This window comes from Erythrolamprus reginae, chromosome 2 (assembly GCF_031021105.1).
Source record: "Erythrolamprus reginae isolate rEryReg1 chromosome 2, rEryReg1.hap1, whole genome shotgun sequence".
Taxonomy (NCBI): Eukaryota; Metazoa; Chordata; class Lepidosauria; order Squamata; family Dipsadidae; genus Erythrolamprus; species Erythrolamprus reginae.
The window spans coordinates 118,764,256-118,790,790 of NC_091951.1; the positions used below are offsets into that span (position 1 = coordinate 118,764,256).

General features: G+C 40.8%; 2 protein-coding genes across 5 annotated transcripts in view; one reads left to right on the forward strand and one right to left on the reverse strand.

Moving 5' to 3' along the window:
* The window catches only part of SHROOM1 (shroom family member 1), a 61,334-nt gene extending 57,786 nt beyond the window's left edge, over positions 1-3,548 (reverse strand). For both annotated transcript variants that reach the window (XM_070739318.1, XM_070739316.1), the window contains exon 1: positions 3,365-3,548. The gene's annotated coding sequence lies outside the window, so the exon portion shown is untranslated. The remainder of the gene's footprint in view (positions 1-3,364) is intronic.
* Positions 3,549-3,619: 71 nt separating this feature from the next.
* GDF9 (growth differentiation factor 9) lies at positions 3,620-26,535 on the forward strand. 3 transcript variants are annotated; one of them, XM_070739320.1, is made up of 5 exons: positions 3,620-3,814; positions 4,877-4,970; positions 6,420-6,527; positions 24,351-24,709; positions 25,498-26,535. In XM_070739320.1, the coding sequence occupies exons 3-5, from the start codon at positions 6,493-6,495 to the stop codon at positions 26,439-26,441; spliced, it is 1,338 nt and encodes a 445-aa protein (XP_070595421.1). In that variant the 5' UTR covers positions 3,620-3,814; positions 4,877-4,970; positions 6,420-6,492; the 3' UTR covers positions 26,442-26,535. The 3 variants fall into 3 exon arrangements, with proteins under 3 accessions (XP_070595421.1, XP_070595423.1, XP_070595420.1); XM_070739322.1 differs by lacking the exon at positions 3,620-3,814 and adding an exon at positions 3,890-4,458; XM_070739319.1 differs by lacking the exons at positions 3,620-3,814; positions 4,877-4,970; positions 6,420-6,527 and having other exon boundaries at positions 24,246-24,709.

Sequence of the window (26,535 nt, forward strand, 5' to 3'; positions counted from 1 at the left end):
TTTACTTTTTAAAAGGATACGATTCACTAGGCAATTCTCTTATACATGTTGTATCCCTTCACTGCTGATCTGATTTAAGTGGAAACATTAAAAGCAGTCTCTCAGTTGATTTTGTGCCAAGTCTTAATAGTTTCTTAAATGATAAAACATCTGTAAAAAACTAAGTCAAACACTTTTAAGGGGAAAAAACCCTGAATGTCAGATATACTGATGGAAGGGTTACTATTAAGATTGATGTATTTTCATCTTGTGTGGCCCCACACAATTACCATTCTCTGAGCTATGCAGCATTCTTTAAATACTGGAATTACTTTTGTAACACCAGAACTGGTTTATTTACATTTCCCTGTATGCATTAACTATGCCAAAGTGTTTCGTGCCTAAAATACTTTTGACACCTATGAAGCCAAAGTGCATCCATCACAGGCAAAGGGCCTACTTAGAGATTATTATTATTATTATTATTATTTGTTAGATTTGTATGCCACCCCTCTCTGAAGACTCGGGTGGCTCACAACAGTAGTAAAAACAATGTCAAAGAATAAATCTAATATTAAAAAGAAACACATATAAACCCCCTCATTTCAAACCAAACAACGCATACATACCAATCATAAAATATAAAAACCTAGGGAGGTGTCTCAGTTCCCCCATGCCTGGCGATATAGGTGGGTCTTGAGTAATTTATGAAAGACAAGGAGGGTGGGAGCAGTTCTGATCTCCGGGGGGAGTTGATTCCAGAGGGCCGGGGCCGCCACAGAGAAGGCTCTTCCCCTGGGGCCCGCCAAATAACATTGTTTTGTCGACGGGACCCGGAGAAGGCCAACTCTGTGGGACCTTATCAGCCACTGGGATGCTGCCACTTCATCTTTTATTTCCCAATTAGCACCACATTTACTGTATAAAAGGTAGTGAAAAGCAAGGGCAAATGGAGGCCGAATAGAATGTCTGAAATCAGAAAAACGAAAGCTTTACCTCATGGTCTCTTGCCAAATTCACCACAATCATGGCATGGCTTTGAATGATGATAAACCAAAATGGATCGCAGTCTGCCTTCTCCACTGCCCTGACAAGATTAACTTAATTACCCCTCAAAATCTGACTTTAAGCTACAGAGAATGAGTGGAAAACAAAGTCATAACATCTGGATCTCTTGTGGTTTTGATGATTACTACTTCTGTGTTGAGGGCATGCCTTTAATTTTAGATATTTTGACTGACTTTGAATCTAATGTTTTCCTGGATGGTTCAGAATAAAACAAACCCAAATCACAGCTAAAAGTTCCCATGAAGTAACAAGTCTTAATATAGTTAAAGTTCAGAAATCAGAATGTTAATGTTGGCAAATTAATATTGCTACTATTTCTTCCTCAGTGATGTATGGTAGCAGTGTGATAATATTTCTCATACAGGAAATCCTTGACTTCCTACCACAATTGAACCCAAAATGTATGTTGCTAAATGAAACAGTTAATGAATTTTGTCCTGTTTTATGATATCTCTTGCCACATTTGTTAAGTGAGTCACTGCAGTTGTTAAGTTAGTGATATGGCTGTTAAGTGAATCTGATTTCCCCATTGACTTTGCTTGTCAGAAGGTTGCAAAAGGTGGTCATGTGACCTAGGGATTCTGCAACCGTCATAAGTACATGCATCTGGATTTTGATCACATGATCCTGGGGATGTTGCAATCGTCATAAGTGTGAAAATCAGTCACATGTCACTTTTTTCAATGCCGTTGTAACTTCAAATGGTCTAAATGAACTGTTGTAAGTCAACGGCTACCTGTAATTGGTCATTTAAAACATTCATTGGGTTGTGAAGGAGCATAATTTATTTTTATTAGATTAGTTAGGAAAGTTCATTTCACTTATGACATTCTTTCCAGAGGTCTAGCAATTTCCACTGTTTCTGTTCAACTTTGCTTCTCATCACTAGAAAACTTGGGAACATATCAAGGGCTACAGTACTACGGTGTACTGTAGTTTTTCACACAATGACACATCTGGGCTGCAATACTCCTGACAAGCACTAGATAGCAGCACAGACAAATAGAGAAGTTTTTGCTTGAAATTTTGCTTGACGTTTTGCAGCCAAAATGTGGTAGCCCCAGAATTATTTCTTCTGGTATGTATGTATTCTTCAGCTGTATTTAAAAGAATTTTAATTCCACTCGGGTAGAACAGCTTTGGTAAATCCCCTGAACTGTTTGTAGCTTTTGTAAGGTTTCATAAGGAAATTATAAAACATTTTTATTCAAAAATTATTTTATTCTCTTATTTATTGTTTGCATATTGAAAGGTATTTATCACTTTATATTTTGAGGCAGTTAACACAAAATCAGAAAATATATCCAAAGTTTTATTTAAACAGATATTTTAATGATATTGCAGTAGACAGGAACATGGCCTGTCTAGAGTTGATGGAATTTAATTTGTGTTAACATTTTTTGCCTTTTTTTCCCCTTTGAAATTTTTGGTGAGAGAGAGTTGTTGCTTTTACACAGCTTCTGATTGTTTCTTTGGCCTGAAATATTGCTCTGAAAGTAATGAAAATCATATTAGCAGACCCTTGTACGATTCAGCAATCAAAGGCTGCTTGTTTAGGTGATGGCTACACTAAGACCATGTGAGTGAATAATAAAATGAATAATATTCACGTACTTTACAACCTCAGCATCCTGGAGAAGATAAGCCAATTACAATATGCTTAGTCCTGAAAGAACTTGCTTCTCCTGAATTAAGCAAACATCTCCAGATAATGTAAGTAAAGTGTTTGCAAATTCAGAATAAGCTATATAATAAAATCCCCAAAGTACTATTTTATACACAATAGATTCTTATCAGGTTTCCCACACTTATAGAAAATAGTATATATTATAGTAATTTCTGACTATAAATGTATACATTAAAAACCAAGTCATTTAGAGTTCAAATGCAAGCAATGAAAAAACATACTGTATATAACTTATTTTTTTAAATTCCTCCTCTGCTCCAGTTCAATATTGCTTGGGAAAAAAAAGTGGTTTTCCATGCAGAGTGATCTTTTTGTCTTTGTTCAATGCACTAAACTGGATTTAAATCACTTCCAATGCATAGGTTTCTTCCTTAAAATATTCCTAAACTATAAATTCTAGCAACAAGAAGGCCCTCCTAATCCCACCAATTTCAAGATCATCTTCATCTAGAAATTTCAATTTATTTTATCTTTTTAAAAATGTTGTTGTCAGATGCATATTTTTCCCACATTCCTAGGCAATAGACTTTATCAACTTAAGATAGATATCATGTTATCAATCTGGATTTGTCTATTTCTCAATGTACTATAGGACTATCTGGGGATCATTATAAAATCAGTCATAATTACCTGCTTGTCATCATTTGATGCTGTCTCTGTCTAATTGCCCTTTCCAAAGTATCAACTTGGCAGCATTAAAGAGACCGATGTAGATGATATGCATTCCTGGTCATGCTGTCTATAGCAAGATGTTGCTGCTGTTCCTTTTTGTTGGATATAAGAGTGCAGTTTACTTAAGCACGGTGGAAGCAGCTCTTTGAGTTTCTTTGGTTCCCTAGTTACTTTTACATCTTACAGGCCATTGGAAGAATTTCTCATCCAATCGCATGAAAGTAGGTGGGGTTAAAATAATGAACCTGAAACGCTGGCTTCAGTCTAACTGTGTTTCAGGCTGACCCAGATCCTCTCACGCAAGAGAAAAGGAGCTGCGTCTACCAGGACACAAAATGATAAATAGGAAGATTTATGATCAGCTTAGAATTTGTGTCAAGGCTCAGACTGTAACTAGAATCTTTTAAGGTATTGATATACTGCATAGAATGGCTACACATGTTTATCAGGCTCTTAATTTACAGTAAGGATTTCAAATGCCTCCTTTGTCCTGCAGAAAATTATTGTACAGCTGTCTGGTCTTTTCTTTATTTTGCTACGTTGCAGACATTAACGAACTTTGGTTTCAGAATACTCTGGCAACCCTTACAGCTCTTTCTCCAACTTTCTAATTACATACTTGGTTCCCAGAAAGATGCTGGCAAATTATACGCATGAGGAAAATCATAGTGTGGAAAGTATGTACACTTTGACTTCTTCTCGTATATCAGGTACATATTAAAATCTAGGATTGACTGAGTGTATCCCACATATAATTCATTAACAACTGCTGGGAAAAACTATGGTTCAACAGCAGAATAATTGTTCCAGGCAACAAGGCCTCTACCACGATTCCAAAAGCTTCAATTAAATTTCTTCAGGTAATGAGGTGGGTTTTTTTAAAGTTCTCAGCTGAAGCAGACAGTGCTTAGCAAGACTTCTAAAAATTATAACTAGGTATATAAATAAAAAGTTCCTTCTCCTTTTGTGACTTGGAAGAGAGTCCACTGAGGTTGAGCAGCCAAACACCTAATGACCAGGAGATGGCATGAGAACCATAAACTCTCCTGAAGGTAACATTTCATAAATACTCTCTTTATTCAGTTTTATTCAGTAAGCTACAGATAGAACATCCATAAACCTGACACAGCTGCTCCGTTTCACTTGAATTTTGCATCTTGAAGTATGAATGACAATTGGAGAGGGGGGGAAATAATTTTTGAAGGTAAAATAATTCAATTCTCTCAAAATAAAGTTTTCTTTCAACAGGCCTGGGGATCCCCAGATAACAGAGAGCCAAAACCTTGGTTGTGTCCTGAGTAAGATTCTAATGCTTTCTCTCATGAACTGTTTGTATTTATGTTTTAATGGCTTTTGAAGAACACTTTTGTTGCTGGCTTTAGTTCTCCCATTTGTGAAATGGGAAGTCATATAAATTTGATCGATTAAAAAAGGAGACCCTAAAAGACATCAATTCTTGTTGTTCTCCAGAACAAGATACAGTACTCAAAATATTTTGAGGTGAGGGCAATAAAGAGAACTTCCTTCACTCCATCTACAGAATTGACATTATTGTAAAACTAAGGTAAGTTGACATCTTCCACTCTACTGTCAAGTAACAGATCACTAGGATATAGAGTTATCCAGTGGCAAAAAAACCAAACAAACCACCTTTTAGCAGAAAGAGAAGCTGGTGCTCAGTAAAGAGAGCTAGATAACTACAGACTCATAGAATCTGCCCTCTGACCAGGTTGATGGATTCTTCTAATGGCACAATTGATTTAAGCGTTAAGTTGCAAGTTTAATCTTATATCTGTTTCCATGCTGTGCACATTTATGGGAATAAGTAGCAATGTGGGCAAGGAAGTTACAAAAATAATCATTCTTCCTAAGTAACAGAAAAGTGGTGGTTTTTTTAAAAGAAAAATAGAAATTGAACTATACAATTCTTTTAGCATTTTTAATTGAGATGAGATTGTCATTGAAATATTTTTATTTTTAATTACTTTGAGATATAACCCATAGGTAATGGAATAGAACTATCTGGAATCAATAAAATAAAGTACAGTGGTACCTCTACCTAAGAACGCCTCTACTTAAGAACTTTTCTAGATAAGAACCAGGTGCTCAAGATTTTTTTTTGCCTCTACTTAAGAACCATTTTCTACTTAAGAACCCAAGCCTGGAAAAATTTCTCAAGAAATTTGAGAGCGGCATGAAGGCCCAGCCAGTTTCCTGCCATTCTTCCTTTAATCCATCTCGGGCTTTTATGGGCTGCCAGAGGAGCCTTTCGGTGGCACTTAAGGAGGCTTTGGCAGCCCAGAATGAACAGTGCATTTTCTTTTCTCTGGGCACTTGGAGAGGGAATAAACCACTTTGCTCTGGTGACTCCCTTGCGCTGCCTCCCATACACCTGGCGTTAGGTTGCCTCCCGGAGCGTCTGGGCATGGAAAGGCAAAAGTGGGGGCTCACCTCACCTTCTTCCTTCTGCAGTGACCTCCTCCTCTTCTTCCTCCTCCTCTTCCCACCCAAATTCCGAACGTATATTTCTTTCCTAATGGGTTTGCACAAATTATTTGCTTTTAAATTAATTCCTATGGGAAAAATTGCTTCTACTTAAGAACCTGGTCATGGAAAGAATTAAGTTCTTAAGTAGAGGTACCACTGTACTAAATGTTAAAATGCAGCAAAACTCAAAAGTTATGAGATTACCTCACCAATACAAGCATTCTAAAAGAGCCCCTAAGATATTTAAACATGATAATGGAAATATTTTCCTTTGTAAAGACAATATTACTCAATAGGAAGAATGCTATTGGTCCACTTAAAATAACACCAATAAATATGGCTATAAAGTCATAAAGATGATATCAAAGATATGAGACATGGAAAATCAAGTCTAAAATTTCATTGAAGCGATCTATATCTGCAATGATACTTCCAAGGTTAAAACTATGAAAGCAAGTAGCTTCATGAAAATATTGCTGTATCAAAATTGTATCCAAACATTGCTGTCTGTTCCTTCTGCTGCCAGGCTTCGATGGGGGTGTTACTCGGAACCCTGACATCTGCTTTTCTTCTGAGGATCCCGTCAACTCCATCCAATCATGGCTTACTCAGTCTTCATAGCTTCAATCAATTGGTACTGTCACAAAACAATTTTTGAAAAGCTATAGCAATATTAAGTTGCCAGCATAATTATTCTTAACTGTGCCTTAAACACTGTTTAAATAAAATATGGTTTAAATAAAAAGATTGTTTAAATAAAAGCAAGAACGTTAGTTTTGCTGTATTTTGGCCAGCATGCCACAAGTGCAACAAAAGCCCAGGTTTACACCAAGTATGCTAATGCTATTCCATACAAGCCAGCCTAGGGAATTCCCTTACAAGCAGTGACGGGCAACAGCTGGTGCACTCAGGTGCTCTGAGCCGGTAGGAAATTCCGGGATGCGCACACAGCTGCACCTCCCCGATGCACGCACTAGCGCCTCCGTGCCCCCACGCAAAATTTTGCTTCTGTGCATGCGCAGCAAGCAAAGTCTTGTGTGAGGGTATCTTGTGTCAGCAATTTCCACTTATTTTTTGCTTCTGCACATGAGCAGAAGCAAAAGTATCAGTGAAAATTGCTGGAATCTCACTTGTGTGCATGTCCTCATGTGAGATTTCGCTTGCTGCGCATGCACAGAAGCTAAATCTTGTGCCGATGGGCACGCATGCACCCACCGGACACGTGCATGCCCACGATGGCCTCGGAGGGCACACTGGTAGCACCAAAGATTAGTAGCCCTTCACTGCTTACAAGCCAACATTTTGCTACCCACATCCCACCATCTAGAAGCTATATGTAATATATCAGTGATGGTGAACCTATGGCACGGGTGCCACAGGTGGCACGCGGAGTCATATCTGTTGGCACACGAGCCGTTGCCCTAGCTCAGCTCCAATGTGCATGTGTGTTCTGGCCAGCTGATTGTTGCTTCACACAAAGGCTCTGGGAGGGCGTTTTTTGCTTCCAGAGAAGCCTTTGGAACCTGGGGAAGGCGAAACATGAGCCTACTGGGCTTACCAGGTTGGGAAACAGGTTGTTTCTGGCCTCTGGGGGGTGGAGGAAGCTGTTTTCATCCTCCCCAGGCATTGAATTATGGGTGTGGGCACTCGCACATGCACGCCCATGGTCTTTTGGCACCCGAGGGGAAAAAGGTTCGCCATCACTGTAATATATGGTACTCAGGAAGCCATACTCAACACTTCAAAAAACAACATCAAGATTAAATAAAGATGTTCCAGATGCACAAGATTGCTGAATTGCAATTTGTTCCATCATTCAAGGGACTTTAGTTTGTTCATATTTAAGGTTTATGCCTGTGTGTGTTAAAGCCATCATTACTATATAGAAACATTAGCTTTGAAAAAGAAAGCTTTCATAATTATTTAAGCAGGGAGTTAAAATCATACTTTTTTATATCCAATAAACGTTTTACAAGAAATATAATATATGTAGCTCTGGGTTAAATTGTGGAGTGTTGGGAGTAGAATTTTTTTCCCTTGAAAGTTCCTTGATTAGGGTACTATTTTCTGCTTGATCACTCAACGCACTACCGCACAACAACAGCAACACAAGCAACTCTAGACAGTAAACAGAAATCAGAACATCAATATAATCATAAAATAATATTATGCAAGAACAATTTAAAATGGCAGCCCCCAGCCATGAAATTAATACTTACACAAAGTGTCTTCTAACTTTCTAAATCCAGCTTGGAAGGTCTTAAGGCAGTAATGGTTAACCTTTTTTTTCTTCGGTTGCCTAAAAAAATAATAATAATAATAATAATAATAATAATAATAATAATAATAATAATAATATTTGTATGCCACCCTTCTTCGCAGACCTCGGGGCGGCTCACAACAACAATAGTACAATATAACAAATCTAATATTTAAAAAACATCTAAAACCCATCATTAAAACCATACAACACATGCATACCATACATAAACTATATAAGCCTGGGGGGGGTATCTCAACTCCCCCATGCCCGGAGATATAGGTTGGTCTTAAGCAATTTACGAAAGACAAGGAGGGTGGGGCAGTTCTAATCTCTGGGGGGAGTTGATTCAAGAGGGCCGGGGCCGCCACAGAGAAGACTCTTCCCCTGGGGCCTACCAGACGACATTGTTTTGTCAACAGGACCCAGAAAAGGCCAACTCTGTGGGACCTTATTGGCCCCTGGGATTCATGTGGCAGAAGACAGTTCCCGGAGGTATTCTGGTCCAATGACATGTAGGGCTTTATAGGTCATTACCAACACTTTGAATTGTGACCGAAAACTAATAGACAGCCAGTGCAGGCCACGGAGTGTTGTAGAAACGTGGGCAAACCTAGGTAACCCCACAATAGCTCTCGCAGCATGATCTGGAGTTTCCGAACACTTTTCAAAGGTAGCCCCATGTAGAGAGCATTGCAGTAGTCGAACCTCGAGGTGATGAGGGCGTGAGTGACTGTGAGCAATGACTCCCTGTCCAAATAGGGCGGCAACTGGTGCACCAGGTGAACCTGTGCGAACCGCCTTCCTCGCCACAGCCAAAAGATGATGTTCCAGTGTTAGCTGTGGATCGAAGAGGATACCCAAGTTGTGGACCTTCTCCGAGGGGGGCAATAATTCCCCTCCCCAGGGTAATGGATGGACAGATGGGATTGTCCTTGGGAGGCAAAACCCACAGCAAATCCTTCTTGTCAGGGTTGAGTTTGGCTTTGTTGACACCCATCCATGTGCTTGCTATTGCACAATCACACGTGCCCACATACATAATTCAGTGCCCCTGTGCCCCACTCCATGCATGTGTGTGCGTCCCCCCCCCATGCTGCCCCACCCCCTCACACAACCCTCCCTCCCATTTCTGGACTTCTGGTCGGTCCGGTAGGCCAGCTTTTCACTCTCTTCATGCTCCAGATGTTTTCTTAGAGCCTGGGGAGGGCAAAAACACTTTGAATTGTGACCGGAAACTGATCGGCAGCCAATGCAGGCCACAAATCTAATATTAAAAAAAGAATGATAAACAACTTCTGAAATCTTGCTTTAAAAATGCAGAAACTTGTCCAGGCAATAGCCAGGAGTCAGGACTGACCCAAAGATACTGGGGGGGGGGGAATCCCCATACCTCATCTGACTCTGTGAGGGAGAATTATGGCAACAACATTTTATTTATTATAGTTAACATTTCCACATATAAAATGCATGACAGCCGAAGGAGAATAGCTATCCTACATGCATTCCATGTCTTCTTTCTTGCCACTCTGATTACAAAACCCCTGTTGCCCTTTCATAAAATATAGAAACATAGAAACATAGAAGTCTGACGGCAGAAAAAGACCTCATGGTCCATCGAGTCTGCCCTTATACTATTTTCTGTATTTTATCTTAGGATGGATATATGTTTATCCCAGGCATGTTTAAATTCAGTTACTGTGGATTTATCTACCATGTCTGCTGGAAGTTTGTTCCAAGGATCTACTACTCTTTCAGTAAAATAATATTTTCTCATGTTGCTCTTGATCTTTCCCCCAACTAACTTCAGATTGTGTCCCCTTGTTCTTGTGTTCACTTTCCTATTAAAAACACTTCCCTCCTGAACCTTATTTAACCCTTTAATATATTTAAATGTTTCGATCATGTCCCCCCTTTTCCTTCTGTCCTGCAGACTATACAGATTGAGTTCATTAAGTCTTTCCTGATACCTTTTATGCTTAAGGCCTTCCACCATTCTTGTAGCCCATCTTTGGACCCGTTCAATTTTGTCAATATCTTTTTGTAGGTGAGGTCTCCAGAACTGAACACAGTATTTGACTATATAGCCAGGCATAGGGCTCGGAATGTATTCAGGGTCCTGTTATGTGGCTTTATTATTAGTTGATTAATCATCACAGCTGCTGTTTCATGCATATTTTGCGAATGTTTTTTTGATTGTAATTTTTTTTTAGACTATTTTAATTGTTTTGGATTTTAGAATTGTAAGTTATCCAGAGCTACTTGAGTGAGTTAGGTGTTATGGAAATTGAATAAGTAAAGATATATAATAAAACTGATTTTCAGTGACAAAATCCCCCAAACTGAGCACACGTCTTTTCAGAGGCTAACATAGTAAGAAGCAAAATACTTCACTTAAGAACTCTACTAGCAGTGATGGGCCATTAGCTGCTGGCGCTCATGGTGTGCTCCGTTCTCACATGCGTGTCCGGCGCACACGCTCGCATGAGATCCAGCTGCTGCGCATGTGCAGCAACTGAAATCTTGCATAAGTGAGCAAGGTTTGGGCGATTTTCTCAGGCAATTTTCAGTGCTTTTTTGTTTCCACGCATGCAAAAAAGAGGCGATTTTCGCCCAAATCTCATTTGTGGGGGGACACGCATACACATGAGATTTGGGTGATTTTTGCCTATTTTTTTGCTTCCGTGTATGCGTGGAAGCAAAAAACGGCAAAAATTGCTGGTATGTTGCCGGTTGCACGCGTGCTTGGCTCCAAACCTAACGGAGTCGCGCACTTAACTTATTGGAGCCATGCACCTGTGTACACCGCTTGCTTCCCACCATTCTATAGGTTGAACATACAAAGGAGCAAACATTCCTGAACCAGGCGTGCAAGAATCAATTACCGTATAACAATGCCCTCAATAGAAGCAAAACATACCAGTAGTTCACCTACCACTCACAAACACACCCCGTAATGAGTTTCACTGACCTTTGCTAATGGTTCAGAGATGTGCTTGTGCTCACTCTCACTTCGCTTGTGTATGCATGCACTGCTTCTGCACATGCACAGAAGCTTCTTCACTATGTGCAGATCGTCTGTGATGATGTCAATGCGGGTGGATGGAGCCTTCCACCGCCACCGCTACTGGTTCGCCTGAACTGGGGTGAACTGGTAGTAGCACCACTACTGAACACACTTCTCCTGGGCAACACAAACAGCATGGAACAAACATGAATCAAAAATCCTTTGCTAGCACAGGAGATTATATGTGGTGAGAAAGCTAGGACACTCCCTAGAAACTCAATCCCTGTGTCATAGGGAAATATCACAGGTAAACAATTGAATTGCGTCAAAATAATCTTTCTTCAGGTTAGGGAATCAATCACGCATGTGCTGTTTCTTCCAAATGAGCTGCTCCATCCCTATTCGAAGTCTGGTACTGTAAGCAGTTTCCAAAATGTTAATTACTTTGGCTATCAAATTTGGACTACGAATTTGCATAGGCACCGATTATTAGTTAATCCAGCCACAGGAGAAATAAACTACTGTCAGTGGTCAATAGGCTTCAGGGAAGTCCTTAAAAGTGGCTTCCCTGCAACCTGCCGGCAATCCATATTAGTTCTAGCTAATAGACAATAAAGGTGCTGAGTTGTTCCTATGACTCGCCTCTTCATTTACGTGCAAATCTAACACTGATGATGAAGGTCCCTGAAGAAGGACAAAGGCATGTTGTGGCATCCACAGCCATCTTAGAAGCAAGCACTGACTGCCCCAGCCAAAATAGAGGATGGCTATACAAACATCTCCAGCCATCTTCGATCCAAAGACAGAAGAATGGCAAACCTACATGTCTCACTTCCGCATGTTCCCGGAGGCAAACAAATTCCAGGATCTATCGGACAATAGGAAGAGGGCTCTCTTCCTTACCTACTGTGGGCCACAAACATACAAGATAGCACAGATCCTGGTGGCACCAATGGATATTGAGTTCATCTCTTGGACAACCTTTCAAGCCAAACTACAAGAACACTATGAGCCTTCAGTCCTCCGATGGTCAGCAGACGTCAACACGAAGACAAATCCATCCATGACTTCATGGCTAAACTTCAGGAAATTACATCCAAGTGTGAGTTTATGAACCTGGAGGAGATGATGAAGGACAGGATTATCTTAAGTATGATGGATTTCAACCTGCAGAAGAAATGTATGATCTGGAGGGGGACAACTTTTAAAGATGTGGTTGAAGAAGCACATCAGACAACTGTGCATCAGACATTGGGAGAACCAGCAGAATCCATCGCACCCATCACCAGACCGATTGGATGGCCGAGATCCTGGATGCAGAGGATGACTCAGAGGAAGATGACCATGTGCACTGCCTCCAACAAGGACTACAGGTGAGCCCTAGAGACTTTGAACAAAGGCAGCCAAGGTGTTCCAGCTGCCTAGGAGGCCATACCAAGTCAGCCTGCAAATTCAAAGAAGCCATTTGCTGCTGCTACCAGAAGCGGAGCCACATGCCAGAGGACTGTAGAGCATTGCAACCATCCCTATACCAGCCTGTCCCCTTCCCACCCAGACCACCCACAGGACCAGGAAGACAAAGTCAGAACCATCCAGGGGGACAATAGGGCAAGCGAACAGATGACCGAAATCCTCAAGTCACCAGGGGAATCCACCATACTTCACCAAAAGCTGAGGTGCCTCAGTGGATAGAGTACAGTACTGCAGGCCACTAAAGCTGACTGCTAGATCTACAGGTCAGCAGTTCAAATCTCATCACCGGCTGAAGGTTGACTCAGCCTTCCATCCTTCCAAGGTGGGTAAAATGAGGACCCGGATTGTGGGGGCAATATGCTGGCTCTGTTAAAAAGTGCTATTGCTAACATGTTGTAAGCTACCCTGAGTCTGAGGAGAAGGGTGGCATTTTAATTAATTAATTAATTAATCAATCAATCAATCAATCAATCAATCAATCAATCAAATAAACAAACAAACAAACAAACAAATACATAAATAAATTAACACTGTGGGCTACTCTGATGCTGGGCAAGGAGATAAATTTTATATCACTATGGTCATTGAGGAGCTCCCATGCCACATGGAGCTAGACAGTGGCTCCCTATTCACCATTATGGTCCGAGGAAACCTGAAGCAGTTCATGCCAACTATCACAAGGCAACAACTGAACCCCCAAAATATTCACCTAAAGCATTTATAGGGAAATCTCATTCGAGTGCTCGGCCGAACAGAAATCTCTATTAGCTTCAAGGACATTTAGAGGGAAGCTACTCAAACAGTGAGCATACCTAATATTCCTTCCTCCTATTTTCCCTACAACATCCCCCCCCCTGAAGTGAGGTGGACTGACTCAAGGTCACTGAGCTGATTTTCATGCCCAGGGCAGGATTAGAACTTGTGGTCTTCTAATTAGAGACTGGTGCCTTAGCCACTTGACCAAACTGGCTCTGGTCTTATACCCTTTTTATATTGTGTTGTTTTATTCTGGACATTTGTGGCAATAAAGCTTTTGTGACTTGTGATTAAATCATGTTCTAGCAGGACATAGCCTACCATTGCTTTACGATAAATTGCTTTATCATTCATCTTCACAATATTATCTTGTTTTATCCTAAAAGGAAAACTATCCAGAGCCAACTTTATTTCTGTCTTTTGCCCTCCTGTCCATGTTGTCTGTCTACTCTATTTATCTGAGCAGGCAATATTGTTCCATTCCAGAATATTACAATCTGTCCCAAAGTTGCAATTTAGTCAATGACTAAAAAGCAGAAAAAATAATAAACGGGTAAGCCTATTTTTCTGTCTTTCTCCAATAAGAATGCAGGATGTTAAGCCCCTTCATAAATCCTGATCCATGACAGGTGGCATGTAATATGAAAGAACCATCAGGAAAAAACAAAGTCCAGTTGCCTTTTGAAAAAGCACATTTGGGACAGCCATGACCTGGATGATTGAGAATCTCCATAGACAACTGTGAGATATAGTTTCCGTGTTCTGGAGTTCTGGGCAGGAAGGAACGAGTTAAAAGCAACGCCAGCATCTTCCCTGTTGTTGGAAGAAAGTCTGCAAACCTCAAAGCATTCCTAACTTGTTACGTGCATTTTGGCGGCAGTGACTGAAAGTGAGCCAGAAAAACAACAGACAGTGAAAAAGAATATAAATGGAGACTCTGAAACCACCAACCACATTTCATCTGAGAACTTGAGTTTGGCCATGAAATATTGGAGAAGAGTGTTTAAGAGTGTCTTCATAAATTTTGCAGAATGGATTTTAAAAAGAAGAAAGTAAAAATGAAACTGTTTTTATACTTTTTAAATGAGAAAAGGAAAAAAGAAAGAAAAAGAGAGAGAGAGAGCAACTATTCTTCCGGACAGGATAAAACAGCTTTAATACATTAAATGTCTCTGATTTTTGCAGGCATGGAAAAACACAGGATTTTTTTTTCTTTTTTAACCAGAGATTGAAGTGACAAAGGGAGCTATTTTAGAAGATTTAAAACTTGAATTAGAATTCTCAGAAATACAGTGAAGCTGACGGTGTACAGAATCCAGGGCATTTTGAAATAGGAAAGAGAAAGAGAAACTTTGGAGAAACAAGCAAGGTAAAACAGGCAAGAATCCCTATATAGGTAATCCTCGATTTACAACCGTTCATTTAGTAACCCTTCAAAGTTACAATGGCACCGAAAAAAGTGACTTATGGCCATTTTTTACACTTGTGACCATTTGATCACATTCTTTGACACATCAGAAACTGGATGAATATTGTGTTGGGGTTTGTCATCACTACTGTATATGGCACTTCTGCCCCCCTGTGACACTTTACAGAAACACATTTTTTTCCCTTTCTCCAGCTATTCTGGAATGATTTTACAAATGTTGTTTACATTCAGGTATCAGAAAGAAGTCTGGCCTGAGAAATACGATAATAATAATGGCGAGGGGGGCGTTCGCCTGGTGCGCCAGTTGTGGCCCTATCTGGACAGGGAGTCACAGTCACTCATGCCCTTATCACCTTGAGGTTCGACTACTACAATGCTCTCTACATGGGGCTACCTTTGAAGAGCGTTGGAAACTACAGATCGTGCAGAATGCGGCCATGTGAGCGGTCATGGGCCTTCCCAGGTATGCCCATGTTTCTCCAGCACTCTGCGGGTTGCATTGGCTGCCAATTGGCTTCCGAATGCAATTCAAAGTGTTGGTTATGATCTATAAAGCCCTACATAGCATCAGACCAGATTACTTACAGGATCGCTTTCTGCCATATGAGCCCCAGCAACCGGTTAGGTCCCACAGAGTCGGCCTTCTCCAGGTCCCATCAACTAATGTCGTTTGGCAAGACCTAGGGGAAGAGCCTTCTCTGTGGGGGGCCCAGCCCTCTAGAATCAGCTCCATAGAGATCCATAACACCCCCACCCTCCTTGCCTTCTGCAAAAGTCTGAACAGCCACTTGTGCCGACAGGCTTGGGGACACTAGACATAAGCCCCTGCCGATGAATGGAATGCACGTTTGGTCTGTCAAAATGAGAGTGATTGGGTTTTTTAAAATAAATTGGGTTTTTGATTGTTAGTTTTTAGTTTAAAATAATTGGATTTAGGTAATTTTGTGTTGTTTCTTTTATATGTTGTAAGCCGCCTTGAGTCCTCGGAGAGGGACGGCATATAAATCCAATTAATAAATAATAAAATAACTAAATAATTGGACTAAAGACACCAGTAAGTCCCAGGAATTTGGCCCTTGATCAATTTCACATCTGCTGTCTGTGCTCTACCATATGTTGGAAAAGGTATAAAGGAGGGAAGACAACGTTTAGGTCAGCAAACAATCAAACCAGACAGGATCAGTTTTGGAACCTAACGTGCTTTGGCAGGCTGTTCTACAGTAAATCATTACTCTATTTTCCTTAGTTCATGCCTATTTTTTGTGCTGGATTTTCTTTTCTATGCTTTTTTTCCTTCCAGGGTCAGATGAGAAGGCAATAGGAGAGAGCAATTCAACTTCCTCTCTCCATGTGGTGGCTGAGTTCCATCTTAACCCCACCCAGTTTCTTTCCCACCTACCTTAAAAATGGAAGTTCTAGCTCTATTGGAGGCTTTGCCTCCCATAATGCTTCTCACTGCCCCTTTAATTGTTCTAATGCTCTTTTCTTTTTTACTGTTACACTCAGGTATCAGAGGTGGGTTCCAGCATACCTTGATGCTGCTGGTTTGTGCATGCATGCACGGTGCAAACACCCCTGAATTTATTTTTAAATGCTGAAAGCAAAGTGGCAAATATGACGTGCTATCTATGGCACACTATCTATGCAGAACTGCATCCATTTCTAGAAAGAAAGAATGATGATTCCACAATTGGCAGAAATCAAGCACAAAGTGCATTCAGAACATTAGAGTACTTTTTACATCAAAGTAGGATTGGACTTTGATCTGAATACTTAGCAATGTACAATACGAAGTAGACCCATCCATTAAAATTACAGTGATACCTCTACATAAGAACTTAATTCGTTCCATGACCAGGTTCTTAAGTAGAAAGGTTTGTAAGTAGAAGCAATTTTTCCCATAGGAATCAATGTAAAAGCAAATAATGTGTGCAAACCCATTAGGAAAGAAATAAAAGCTTGGAATTTGGGTGGGAGGAGGAGGAAGAAGAAGAGGAGGAGGAGGACAATCACTGTCAAAGTGGTTTATTCTCTCTCCAAGTGCCCAGAGAAAGGAAAATGCTTCATTCGCTCTGGACTGCCAAAGCCTCCTTAAGCGCCACCAAAAGGCTCCTCTGGCAGCCCAGAAAAGCCCAAGATGGCCGTGATTAAAGGGGGAATGGCAGGAAATTGGCCGGGCCTTCATACCGCTCTCAAATTTCCTGGGAAATTTTTCCGGGCTTGGGTTCTTACGTAGAAAATGGTTCTTAAGAAGAGGCAAATCAGTCTCGAACACCCTGTTCTTATCTAGAAAAGTTCTTAAGTAGAGGCATTCTTAGGTAGAGGTACCACTGTATTGGGAAAAAGGCAAATGCTACAAGGCCAAATCAATACCTAGCACTGTTTGTTCATCAAAAGACACCAGCCACAAACCTACGTCTAGCAAAAGACAAAGAACCATGTGTTGTTTTCTTTACTAAGACTAAAAAAAGAGAAGATTTGTTTGAATCATGGGGTATCTCTTAATGAATTTAGGAAATAAGGAATAAATTACAATTGTGAGATGGAAATCTTACAAACAGGGCACATGCAGGGAATTAGTGCCCCCTTCAAAACACAAAATAGCAGTCCACACAAAATAGGATCAATTTGGAAATACTGGCAAGAGTTATATGAGGAAAAGATGAACTGGTAACAAAACTGAGACCTAGCAGAAAATACTTTAGAGAAATAATGGATTCATTAGAAGATGCCATGAGCTCATATTAAAAGTCTAACAAGAAGTCCTTGTCATGCCTGAACTTCAACAGAAACCAAGCAGTGGTCCAGAGTAAAGAATGCAGAAGAAAATTTTCCAGAACTAGAATGGAACAAAATAAGGAATAGAAGAGAAAGACTTTCATAACTGAATCTAGACTCATTAGAAATAGATAAACTATTGAAATATCTGCAGATCAGAAAGATTATATTCTAGTCCAGTTCTTTTAAACAGAGCCTGAAAATAATTTAATCTCCTAGAAAACTAAGAAACTAGTTTAGAACAAACTTACTTCCTTTGGTTTGATAGAGATCTCAACAGAAGTATGTATTTGTAAAATATTCTTTAAATAAAATCTGTTTGGGGGTCAAATATGATATTTGATCATGTATGCCTTTTTTTAAATGAATGGAAGATGAAAGGAATGGTAGAATCTTCTTAATCTATTATAATAGATTACAAACTTCTATTGCTTCCTTGAGGCTAAAGTAATGAGCAGTTCTTAAACTCTAAAGTGTTTGTAATTCTGATTAATAATAATAATAATAATAATAATAATAATAATAATAATTTATTAGATTTGTATGCCGCCCCTCTCTGAAGACTCGGGGCGGCTCACACAATAATAAAAGACAATATAACAGTGAACAAATCTAATATTAAAAGAAAAAGATATATAGAACCCCAGCAATTAGAACCATACAATGCATACATACCAAACATAAAATATAAAAGCCTGGGGGAAGTGTCTCAGTTCCCCCATGCCTGGAGATATAGGTGGGTCTTGAGTAATTTGTGAAAGACAAGGAGGGTGGGGGCCATTCTAATCTCTGGGGGGAGTTGATTCCAGAGGGTCGGGGCGACCACAGAGAAGGCTCTTCCCCTGGGCCCCACCAAATGACATTGTTTGGTGAACGGGACCCGGAGAAGGTCAACTCTGTGGGACCTTATTGGCTGCTGGGATTCGTGCGGTAGAAGGTGGTTCCGGAGGTATTCTGGTCCAATGCAATGTAGGGCTTTAAAGGTCATTACCAACACTTTGAATTGTGACCGGAAACTGATTGGCAGCCAGTGCAGGCCACGGAGTGTTGTAGAAACGTGGGCGAATGTAGGAAGCCCCACGATAGCTCTTGCAGCCGCATTCTGCATGATCTGAAGTTTCCAAACACTTTTCAAAGGTAGCCCCATGTAGAGAGCATTGCAGTAATCGAACCTTGAGGTGATGAGGGCATGAGCAACTGTGAGCAGTGACTCCCTGTCCAAGTAGGGCCGCAACTGGTGCACCAGGCGAACCTGGGCATACACCCTCTTCGCCACAGCCGAAAGATGGTGTTCCAATGTTAGCTGTGGATCGAGGAGGATGCCCAAGTTGAGAACCCTCTATGAGGGGGTCAATAATTCCCCCCCGAGGGTAATGGACGGACAGATGGAATTGTCCTTGGGAGGCAAAACCCACAGCCATTCTGTCTTGTCTGGGTTGAGCTTGAGCCTGTTGACACCCATCCAGTCCCCAACAGCCTCCAGGCACCGGCACATCACTTCCACTGCTTCGTTGACTGGACATGGGGTGGAGATGTATAACTGGGTATCATCGGCATACTGATACCTCACCCCATGCCCTTGGATAATTTCACCCAGCGGTTTCATGTAGATATTAAATAGCAGGGGGGAGAGGACCGACCCCTGAGGCACCACACAAGGGAGAAACCTAGAGGTCGACCTCTGACCCCCCACTAACACCGACTGCAACCAACCGGAGAGGTAGGAGGAGAACCACTGAAGAACAGTGCCTCCCACTCCCAACACCTCCAGCCGGCGCAGAAGGATACCATGGTCGATGGTATCGAAAGCCGCTGAGAGGTCAAGAAGCACCAGGACAGAGGACAAGCCCCTGTCCCAGGCCCACCAGATATCATCCATCAACGCGACCAAAGCAGTTTCTGTGCTGTAGCCAGGCCTGAATCCAGACTGCTGAGGGCCTAGATAATCGGCTTCTTCCAAGGACCGCTGGAGTTGGAGTGTCACCACCTTCTCAACAACCTTCCCCATAAAGGGAAGGTTGGAGACTGGACGGTAGTTATTAAGCACGGCTGGGTCCAGGAAAGGCTTCTTGAGGAGGGGGCGCACAAGTGCCTCCTTATAAGGAGCTGGAAAGGACCCTCTCCCCAAGGAGGCATTGACAATCTCCTGGACCCAGCTCCGTGTCACCCCTCGGCTGGCCGAAACCAACCAAGAGGGACACGGATCCAGCAAACAGGTGGTGGAACTCACAGCTCCAATGGCCTTGTCCACTTCATCAGGTGTCACCAAGTCAAACTCTCCCCAGACAGATGGACAAAGACGTTTAGCCCCAGTCACCTCGACTGACTCGTTGTCAGCTGATACTGCTATACAATTGGAGTCGAGGTCTGCCCGGATCCGAGCGACTTTATCAGTGAAAAACGAGTTAAATTCCCCTGCCCTGCAAGGGCTCCCCAACTCCCCCCTGATTTAGAAGGGAGCGGGTCACCCTAAACAGAGCAGCCGGGCGGGATTCTGCTGATGCAATCAAGGCAGCATGGTACGCGCATCTTGCCACCTTGAGCGCCACTTTGTAGGTCTTAATAAAAGCTCTTACAAGTGTTCGATCAGATTCGGACTTACTCTTTCTCCATCGCTTCTCTAGATATCTCTTCTGGCGTTTCAACTCCTGGAGCTCCTCGTTGAACCATGGAGCTCTACGGGGTCTAGTGCCACAGAGAGGTCGCAATGGCGCAATTCAGTCAAGAGCCTCTGCTGCAGCTTTGTTCCAGGCCTCAGCAAGAGACTCCGCCGAGCTGTGGACGAGTGCATCTGGTACCCTCTGAAAGCCCTCTGAAAGCCCTCTGGGTCTATTAGGTGCCTGGGATGGAATCTCCTAATCGGTTCCGCCTCCCTGAAGGGGAGGATTGGAGCCAGGAAATCAAGCCGCAGTAGGAAATGGTCTGACCATGATAAAGGCACTGTTTCTAAGCCCCTTAGTCTCAGACCATTACTCAATTGCTCCGAGAGGAATACCATGTCGGGGGGGTGTCCCCCCTCGTGAGTCGGACCCTGAACTACTTGGGTCAGGTCCATGGTTGTCATGGTGGCAAGCTCCTTCATTGTTTATCCCTGTGAAGAATGTTTTCCAAGCCCTACGTCTTTGCAGGGTTTTTTTCATTGCTCTAACTGCCCAGACTGTTTCTTTCCAGGTGCTAATGATGTTCCCAGCTCTTACTGGCTTGCCAGCTCTTCCATTTGTATGCCGCCCCGAGTCTTCGGAGAGGGGCGGCATACAAATCCAAGTAATAAATAATAAATAAATAAATAAATTATTACTCTCTCAGAATAATTTTTTATTTTGGCAGCTGCTGCAGTGTGCAGCAGCTGCCAAAAAAGCCAACACAATTCTAGGCTGCATTAACAGAGGAATAGAATCAAAATCACGTGAAGTGTTAATACAACTTTAGAAGGCCTTGGTAATGCCACACTTGGAATACTGCATTCAGTTTTGGTCACCACGATGCAAAAATGATATTGAGACTCTAGAAAAAATGCAGAGAAGAGCAACAAAGATGATTAGGGGACTGTAGGCTCAAACGTATGAAGAAGGGTTTCAGGAATTGGGCATGGCTAATTTAATGAAAAGAAGGACCAAGGGAGACATGATAGCACTCTTCCAATATCTCAGGGGTTGCCACAAAGAAGAAGGAGTCAACCTATTCTCCAAAGCACCTGAGGGTAGAACAAGAAGCAATGGGTGGAAACTAAACAAGGAGTGAAGTAACTTAGAACTAAGGAGAAATTTCCTGACAGTCAGAACAGTTGATCTATGGAACAGCTTGCCTCCAGAAGTTATGAATGCCCCAACACTGGAAGTTTTTAAGCAGATGTTGGATAAGCATCTATCTGAAGTAGTGTAGGGTTTGCTGCCTAAGCAGGGGGTTAGACTAAAAGACCTCCAAGGTCTTCCAATTCTGTTATCATTATTATTATTATTATTATTATTATTATTATTATTATTATTATTATTATTATTATTATTATAGCCCTTAACCAGGGGATAAAATAATGTGCTAAAGCTGACCAGACTAAGGACACTAGCTAGATAAGCAGATTCTTTTCCCTATTTTCCTCCCCAAAAACTAAGGTGCATCTTATATTCCAGTGCATCTTATACTCCGAAAAATACGGTACTTACTTCCAAAAGTCTACATATCTCTACCACATCTGTAGCATGCAGAGTTTTTTTTAAATTGCAGTAGGATACCGGTCAATGACTACTTCAGCTTCAACCGCAACAACACAAGAGTACGCAACAGATTCAAACTTAATATTAACCGCTCCAAACTTGACTGTAAAAAATATGACTTTAACAATCAAGTTGTTGAAGGGTGGAACTCATTACCGGACTCAATAGTGTCAACCCCTAACCCCCAACATTTCTCCCTTAGACTATCCACAATTGACCTCTCCAGGTTCCTAAGAGGTCAGTAAGGGGCGTACATAAGTACACTAGTGTGCCTTTCGTCCCCTGTCCAATTGTCTTTCCTTTATCTCACATATAATATATATTTCTTCCTTTCAAATATCTTCTCCTCTATTTTTACATATATTGTCTTTATATATATTACTTCATTTCTATTCTCTTCCATATGTATTGTGTATTGGACAAATGAATAAATAAATAAAATAAATAAATATTTAATAAATCAGTAGTCATAAGAAATTTAACTCAACATAAAAGAATCTTTGGCCAGTACATTTTATGTAAAAATCAAAGAAATAACAATTAAATATACAAATGCATTACATTATATAAATGAAATACTAAAAAGTTTTTTTTAAAGCCCTGAAAAATACATAGCTTTTAAAAAATCATCCAAATTGCATGATAAATGCTCATTATTGAATGAGTAGAACAGAATGCTCTTGTGAGGTATATCTAAATAAATATGGAAAAATACTATAATGTATGAAAATCAAACTGTAGATTTGGGGGGGAAAATCCTGGTACCTTTGAAGCTAACAGCCATAGTAGGGAATACTTTTAGCCTTACTGTGATTTGAAATCCATTCTAGAGTTCCAAAACACTGCATATGCTGTGGTTGCAGAATATATTTTTTTTGCTCCTCATTTTCTGGTAACTCCTTTTCATCAAAGGAACTTTGAAGGAACTCTTCCAAACAATATGTAAGTGGGAGACAAAAGGCATACACTGTTAGGCAACACACTAGCCAACCAATCCAGTCACTGTATTATGAAGCTGCATAATGAAATTTTATGAAGGTTTTTGGATTTATTTTCTACATTAACTATAAACTGGAGCTCGCTATCTCGACTTGCTTGCTAGATTTACCAAGGAACCCCGTTAGAAATCTTCAGTAATAACTAAAAATATTCAGCTGGAGAAACTGATTGGAAAGCTGTTTGTTCTCTTTCTTTGCTTCCTTTTTCCAACCACCATAAATTCTTTTAATAAAAAGCAAACAGCAACATCTGGAATTCATTTTTCTCTTTCATTCCATTCAGGTAAAACTCTCTAATGAAATTATCTTGGCATTCATTGTAGCTTAAGCAGGAAAAGTTGTTTTACATTGGATCGCCTTCTGCCGCATGAATCCCAGTGACTAGTTAGATCCTACAGAATTGGCCTTCTCCAGGTCCCAGCAGCTAGACAATGTCATCTGGCGGGGCCCAGGGGAAGAGCCTTCTCTGTGGCAGCCCCAGCCCTCTGGAATCAGGTCCCTCCAGAGATTCACACTGCCCCCACCCTCCTCGCCTTTCGCAAGAGCCTCAAAACTCATTTATGTCACCAGGCATGGGGCAATTAGATCAAGCCCCTTCCTCTGTTTACGAGATGTAATGTGTGGCTGTGAATGAATTGGTTGACTGTTCTTTATTATATATGGGATTTTAGTAGTAACTTTTAATTAGATTTGTTGTTGTGTTGCTTTTGTTGTGTTGATTTGTTGTGAGCCGCCCCGAGTCTTCAGAGAAGTGCGGCATACAAATCTAATTAATAATAATAATAATAATAATAATAATAATAATAATAATAATAATAATAATACAGTAATAATAATAGTAATAATAATCATTCTTATAACTCTAGATATTTTTTTTAAAAAAATAGAATAGCCTGTTCATTTTATTCACCTTAACAAAAGGAAAAGAAAACAAGTTATACAGTTAGCAATATTATTGAACTTTTCTCCCTCAAGGAGTTCATTATTCTCTATATACCGGTACTTGTTTTCATTTAAAAGGCCAATGCAGTCAAAAACACATGCCAAACAAGCACTGCTCTGTGAATGTGTCTTTAACATGCACAGGGTCATCAAATTAAATGTTTCTACTATCTGGCACTAAAATTGAGCACAGCTGTAGTTTTAGAATCAGGGCTAACTAATCTTGAGCACAAACTTAAATCTCTCTTCCCAGAAGGAAGTCCTATTTTGAACTATGGGATTACTTTCTGGAAAGTGTTACAGAGTTACAGCATATATTTCACCACATGTTCCAAATTATTTTAATTAATCTGGTTTTAACAGTACTAAACTGCAGGAGAAAAGGAGTACTGTAGTTACTTAATTCATGTGCAAAGGGTGGAGTCTGAATGACACCATGAGGTGTGTCTTTCCTTGGTGTCTAATTAGTGTAGCTTTATTTAAGAGGCTAGGAGGAGCTGTCTCTTTTTTTTGAGGGCTTGATGGGGAAAATAGTTACTTTGCCCAACTAATCTTCATCATGAAGCTTTTGGGGAGATTATTTCTTTGTTTCTGTTTGGACAGGTTCTTCTTTCCTGGGGTCCTGAGTGCCCCTAGTTTGAGAAATGAAGAGGCATCTCAGCCATTACCATTCTCAGAGGTGCAGGCCTCCAAGATATCATCTCCATCATTGGCTTTTCCAAAAGAAAATGGCCAAGGCCCAAATGCTGCTCTTTTCAAGCTGCTGTCTGGCCATAATTCCCAGGGCATGGAAAGTGATGTCTCAAGATCACCCCCAGATAACAGAGCCCTATTTTATATGTCACAATTGTATAAAATGTTTGCTACAAAGGAAGGTGTTCTTAAGGACCACAAAAGGCATCTATACAACACTGTCCGCCTTGTCACACCACATGCTGAATGCAAGCATCCCACTACTAATGGTATGTGAAAACTTTTTTGGGGGGGTGGTTAACTAGTGTTTTGCCCCTTTTCAAAATATATATGGTCTTGCTTTTTCTTCCATGTTTCTTTTAAGAGTGTAATATATATATATATTCTATAGTTGTAAAATTACCCTTTTTATGGTCAATAGTGGTGGCCATGTTGTTTTTCCAAAGCTTTATACTGATAGGCTTTTTTTAAATGGATATTCAAAGTGGCTGCCACCCTAACATGACTGCCTTCCTTGCCATTTGCTCAGAAAAAAATGTATGTCTAATCAAAAAGTCTTAGATTAATTGCTTTCATTTGCAAATACATTGGTACCTCTACCTACAAATGCCTCTACTTGCAAAATAAGAACCTGGTGTTCAAGATTTTTTTGCCTCTTCTCAAGAACCATTTTCCACTTATAAACCCAAGCCTCCGAAACTGTAACCAGGAAAGGCAGGGAGAAGGCTCTATGGGGCCTCTCTAGGAATCTCCTGGGAGGAAACAGGGACGGAAAGGTGGGGAGAAGCCTCTTTGGGGCCTCTCTAGGAATCTCCTGGGAGGCCTTTACCCTCCTTGTGGTTTCTCCAATCGCACACATTATTTGCTTTTACATTGACTTCTATGGGAAAAATTGCTTCTTCTTACAAACTTTTCTACTTAAGAACCTGGTCATGGAACAAATTAAGTTCGTAAATAGAGGTACCATTGTATACTAAAGTATAATGTGATTAAGAGAAGCAACCCGGGAGGACAGGACTACTTTGTTTAAACTTTTTTTTCTTCAATCTCTTTGCAGGAGATCTTCATTCAATAGACCTGTTTTTCAACTTGGATGGTGTTACTGCCTCAGAGCACTTACTCAAATCAGCCTTACTCTTCTCATTTGATGAGCCTGTTTCTACAGCTTCAAATCTTACCTGTGTTTGCAACGTGGCTGTCCAAGAAAGTGATACCTCTAGTCAAGCGTGCACCAATGTTCCACCTGCGATGGCACTCAATCTGGATTTGGAACATAGGCATAAATGGATTGAGATTGATTTGCCCACTATTCTTCACCCTTGGATACTCACCAAGAAAAGAAAGCTCCATATGGCTATGAATTTCACTTGCTTGAAAAACGAACATTCTCGCAACTCTGAATATTTCTTCAATGTGGCACAAAAATCCTTTTTTCTTCTCCTATACACTATTGACACTAGTGACCACACTTATCACGGGTGGAATTTTCTCCAAGTCAGGGAGAACCTTACCTTATCTAGTTTCAAAAAGGGTCCTTTCACAGTTCCCAGCGAAGAGGCCAGGAAAGGCCTTAAACAGGGAATAGCACCTCGGCAACGAAGAGAAGAGGATGGGAAAATGAAAAACACTCCTCCAGTTCCAATATTTAACATAAGTCAGTATTACAAACAATTCTCTTTTCCTCAAAATGAATGTGAGCTTCACAGCTTTTGGTTGGAATTCAGTCAACTGAACTGGGACAAATGGATAATTGCGCCACATAGATACAATCCTCACTATTGCAAAGGTGACTGTCCAAGAGTTGTTGGCCATCGCTATGGCTCTCCAGTACATGCAGTGATTCATAACATCATGAGGGAGAAACTGGATTCATCTCTCCCTGAACTTTCCTGCATTCCGGCGGATTATAGTCCTTTGAGTGTTTTGAAGGTGGAGGCTGATGGATCAATTGTATACCAAGAATATCAGAACATGATAGCGAAAACTTGTACATGTCGTTAAAACTAATTGTGGCGTAATGAACCTTGTAGTTTGGTATATTCCCTAATGGTGAATTGCCAATTCATTGAAAAATAAAGCATGGAGTAAAAAAGCA

What these genes read in the sequence shown, in the direction of transcription:
- GDF9 (XM_070739319.1), top strand. Translation starts at nt 24,307, where the DNA reads ATGAAGCTTTTGGGGAGATTATTTCTTTGTTTCTGTTTGGACAGGTTC. An exon ending in CAAGCATCCCACTACTAATG is followed by an intron (nt 24,710 to 25,497) that starts GTATGTGAAAAC and finishes ATCTCTTTGCAG; the next exon opens with GAGATCTTCATTCAATAGAC.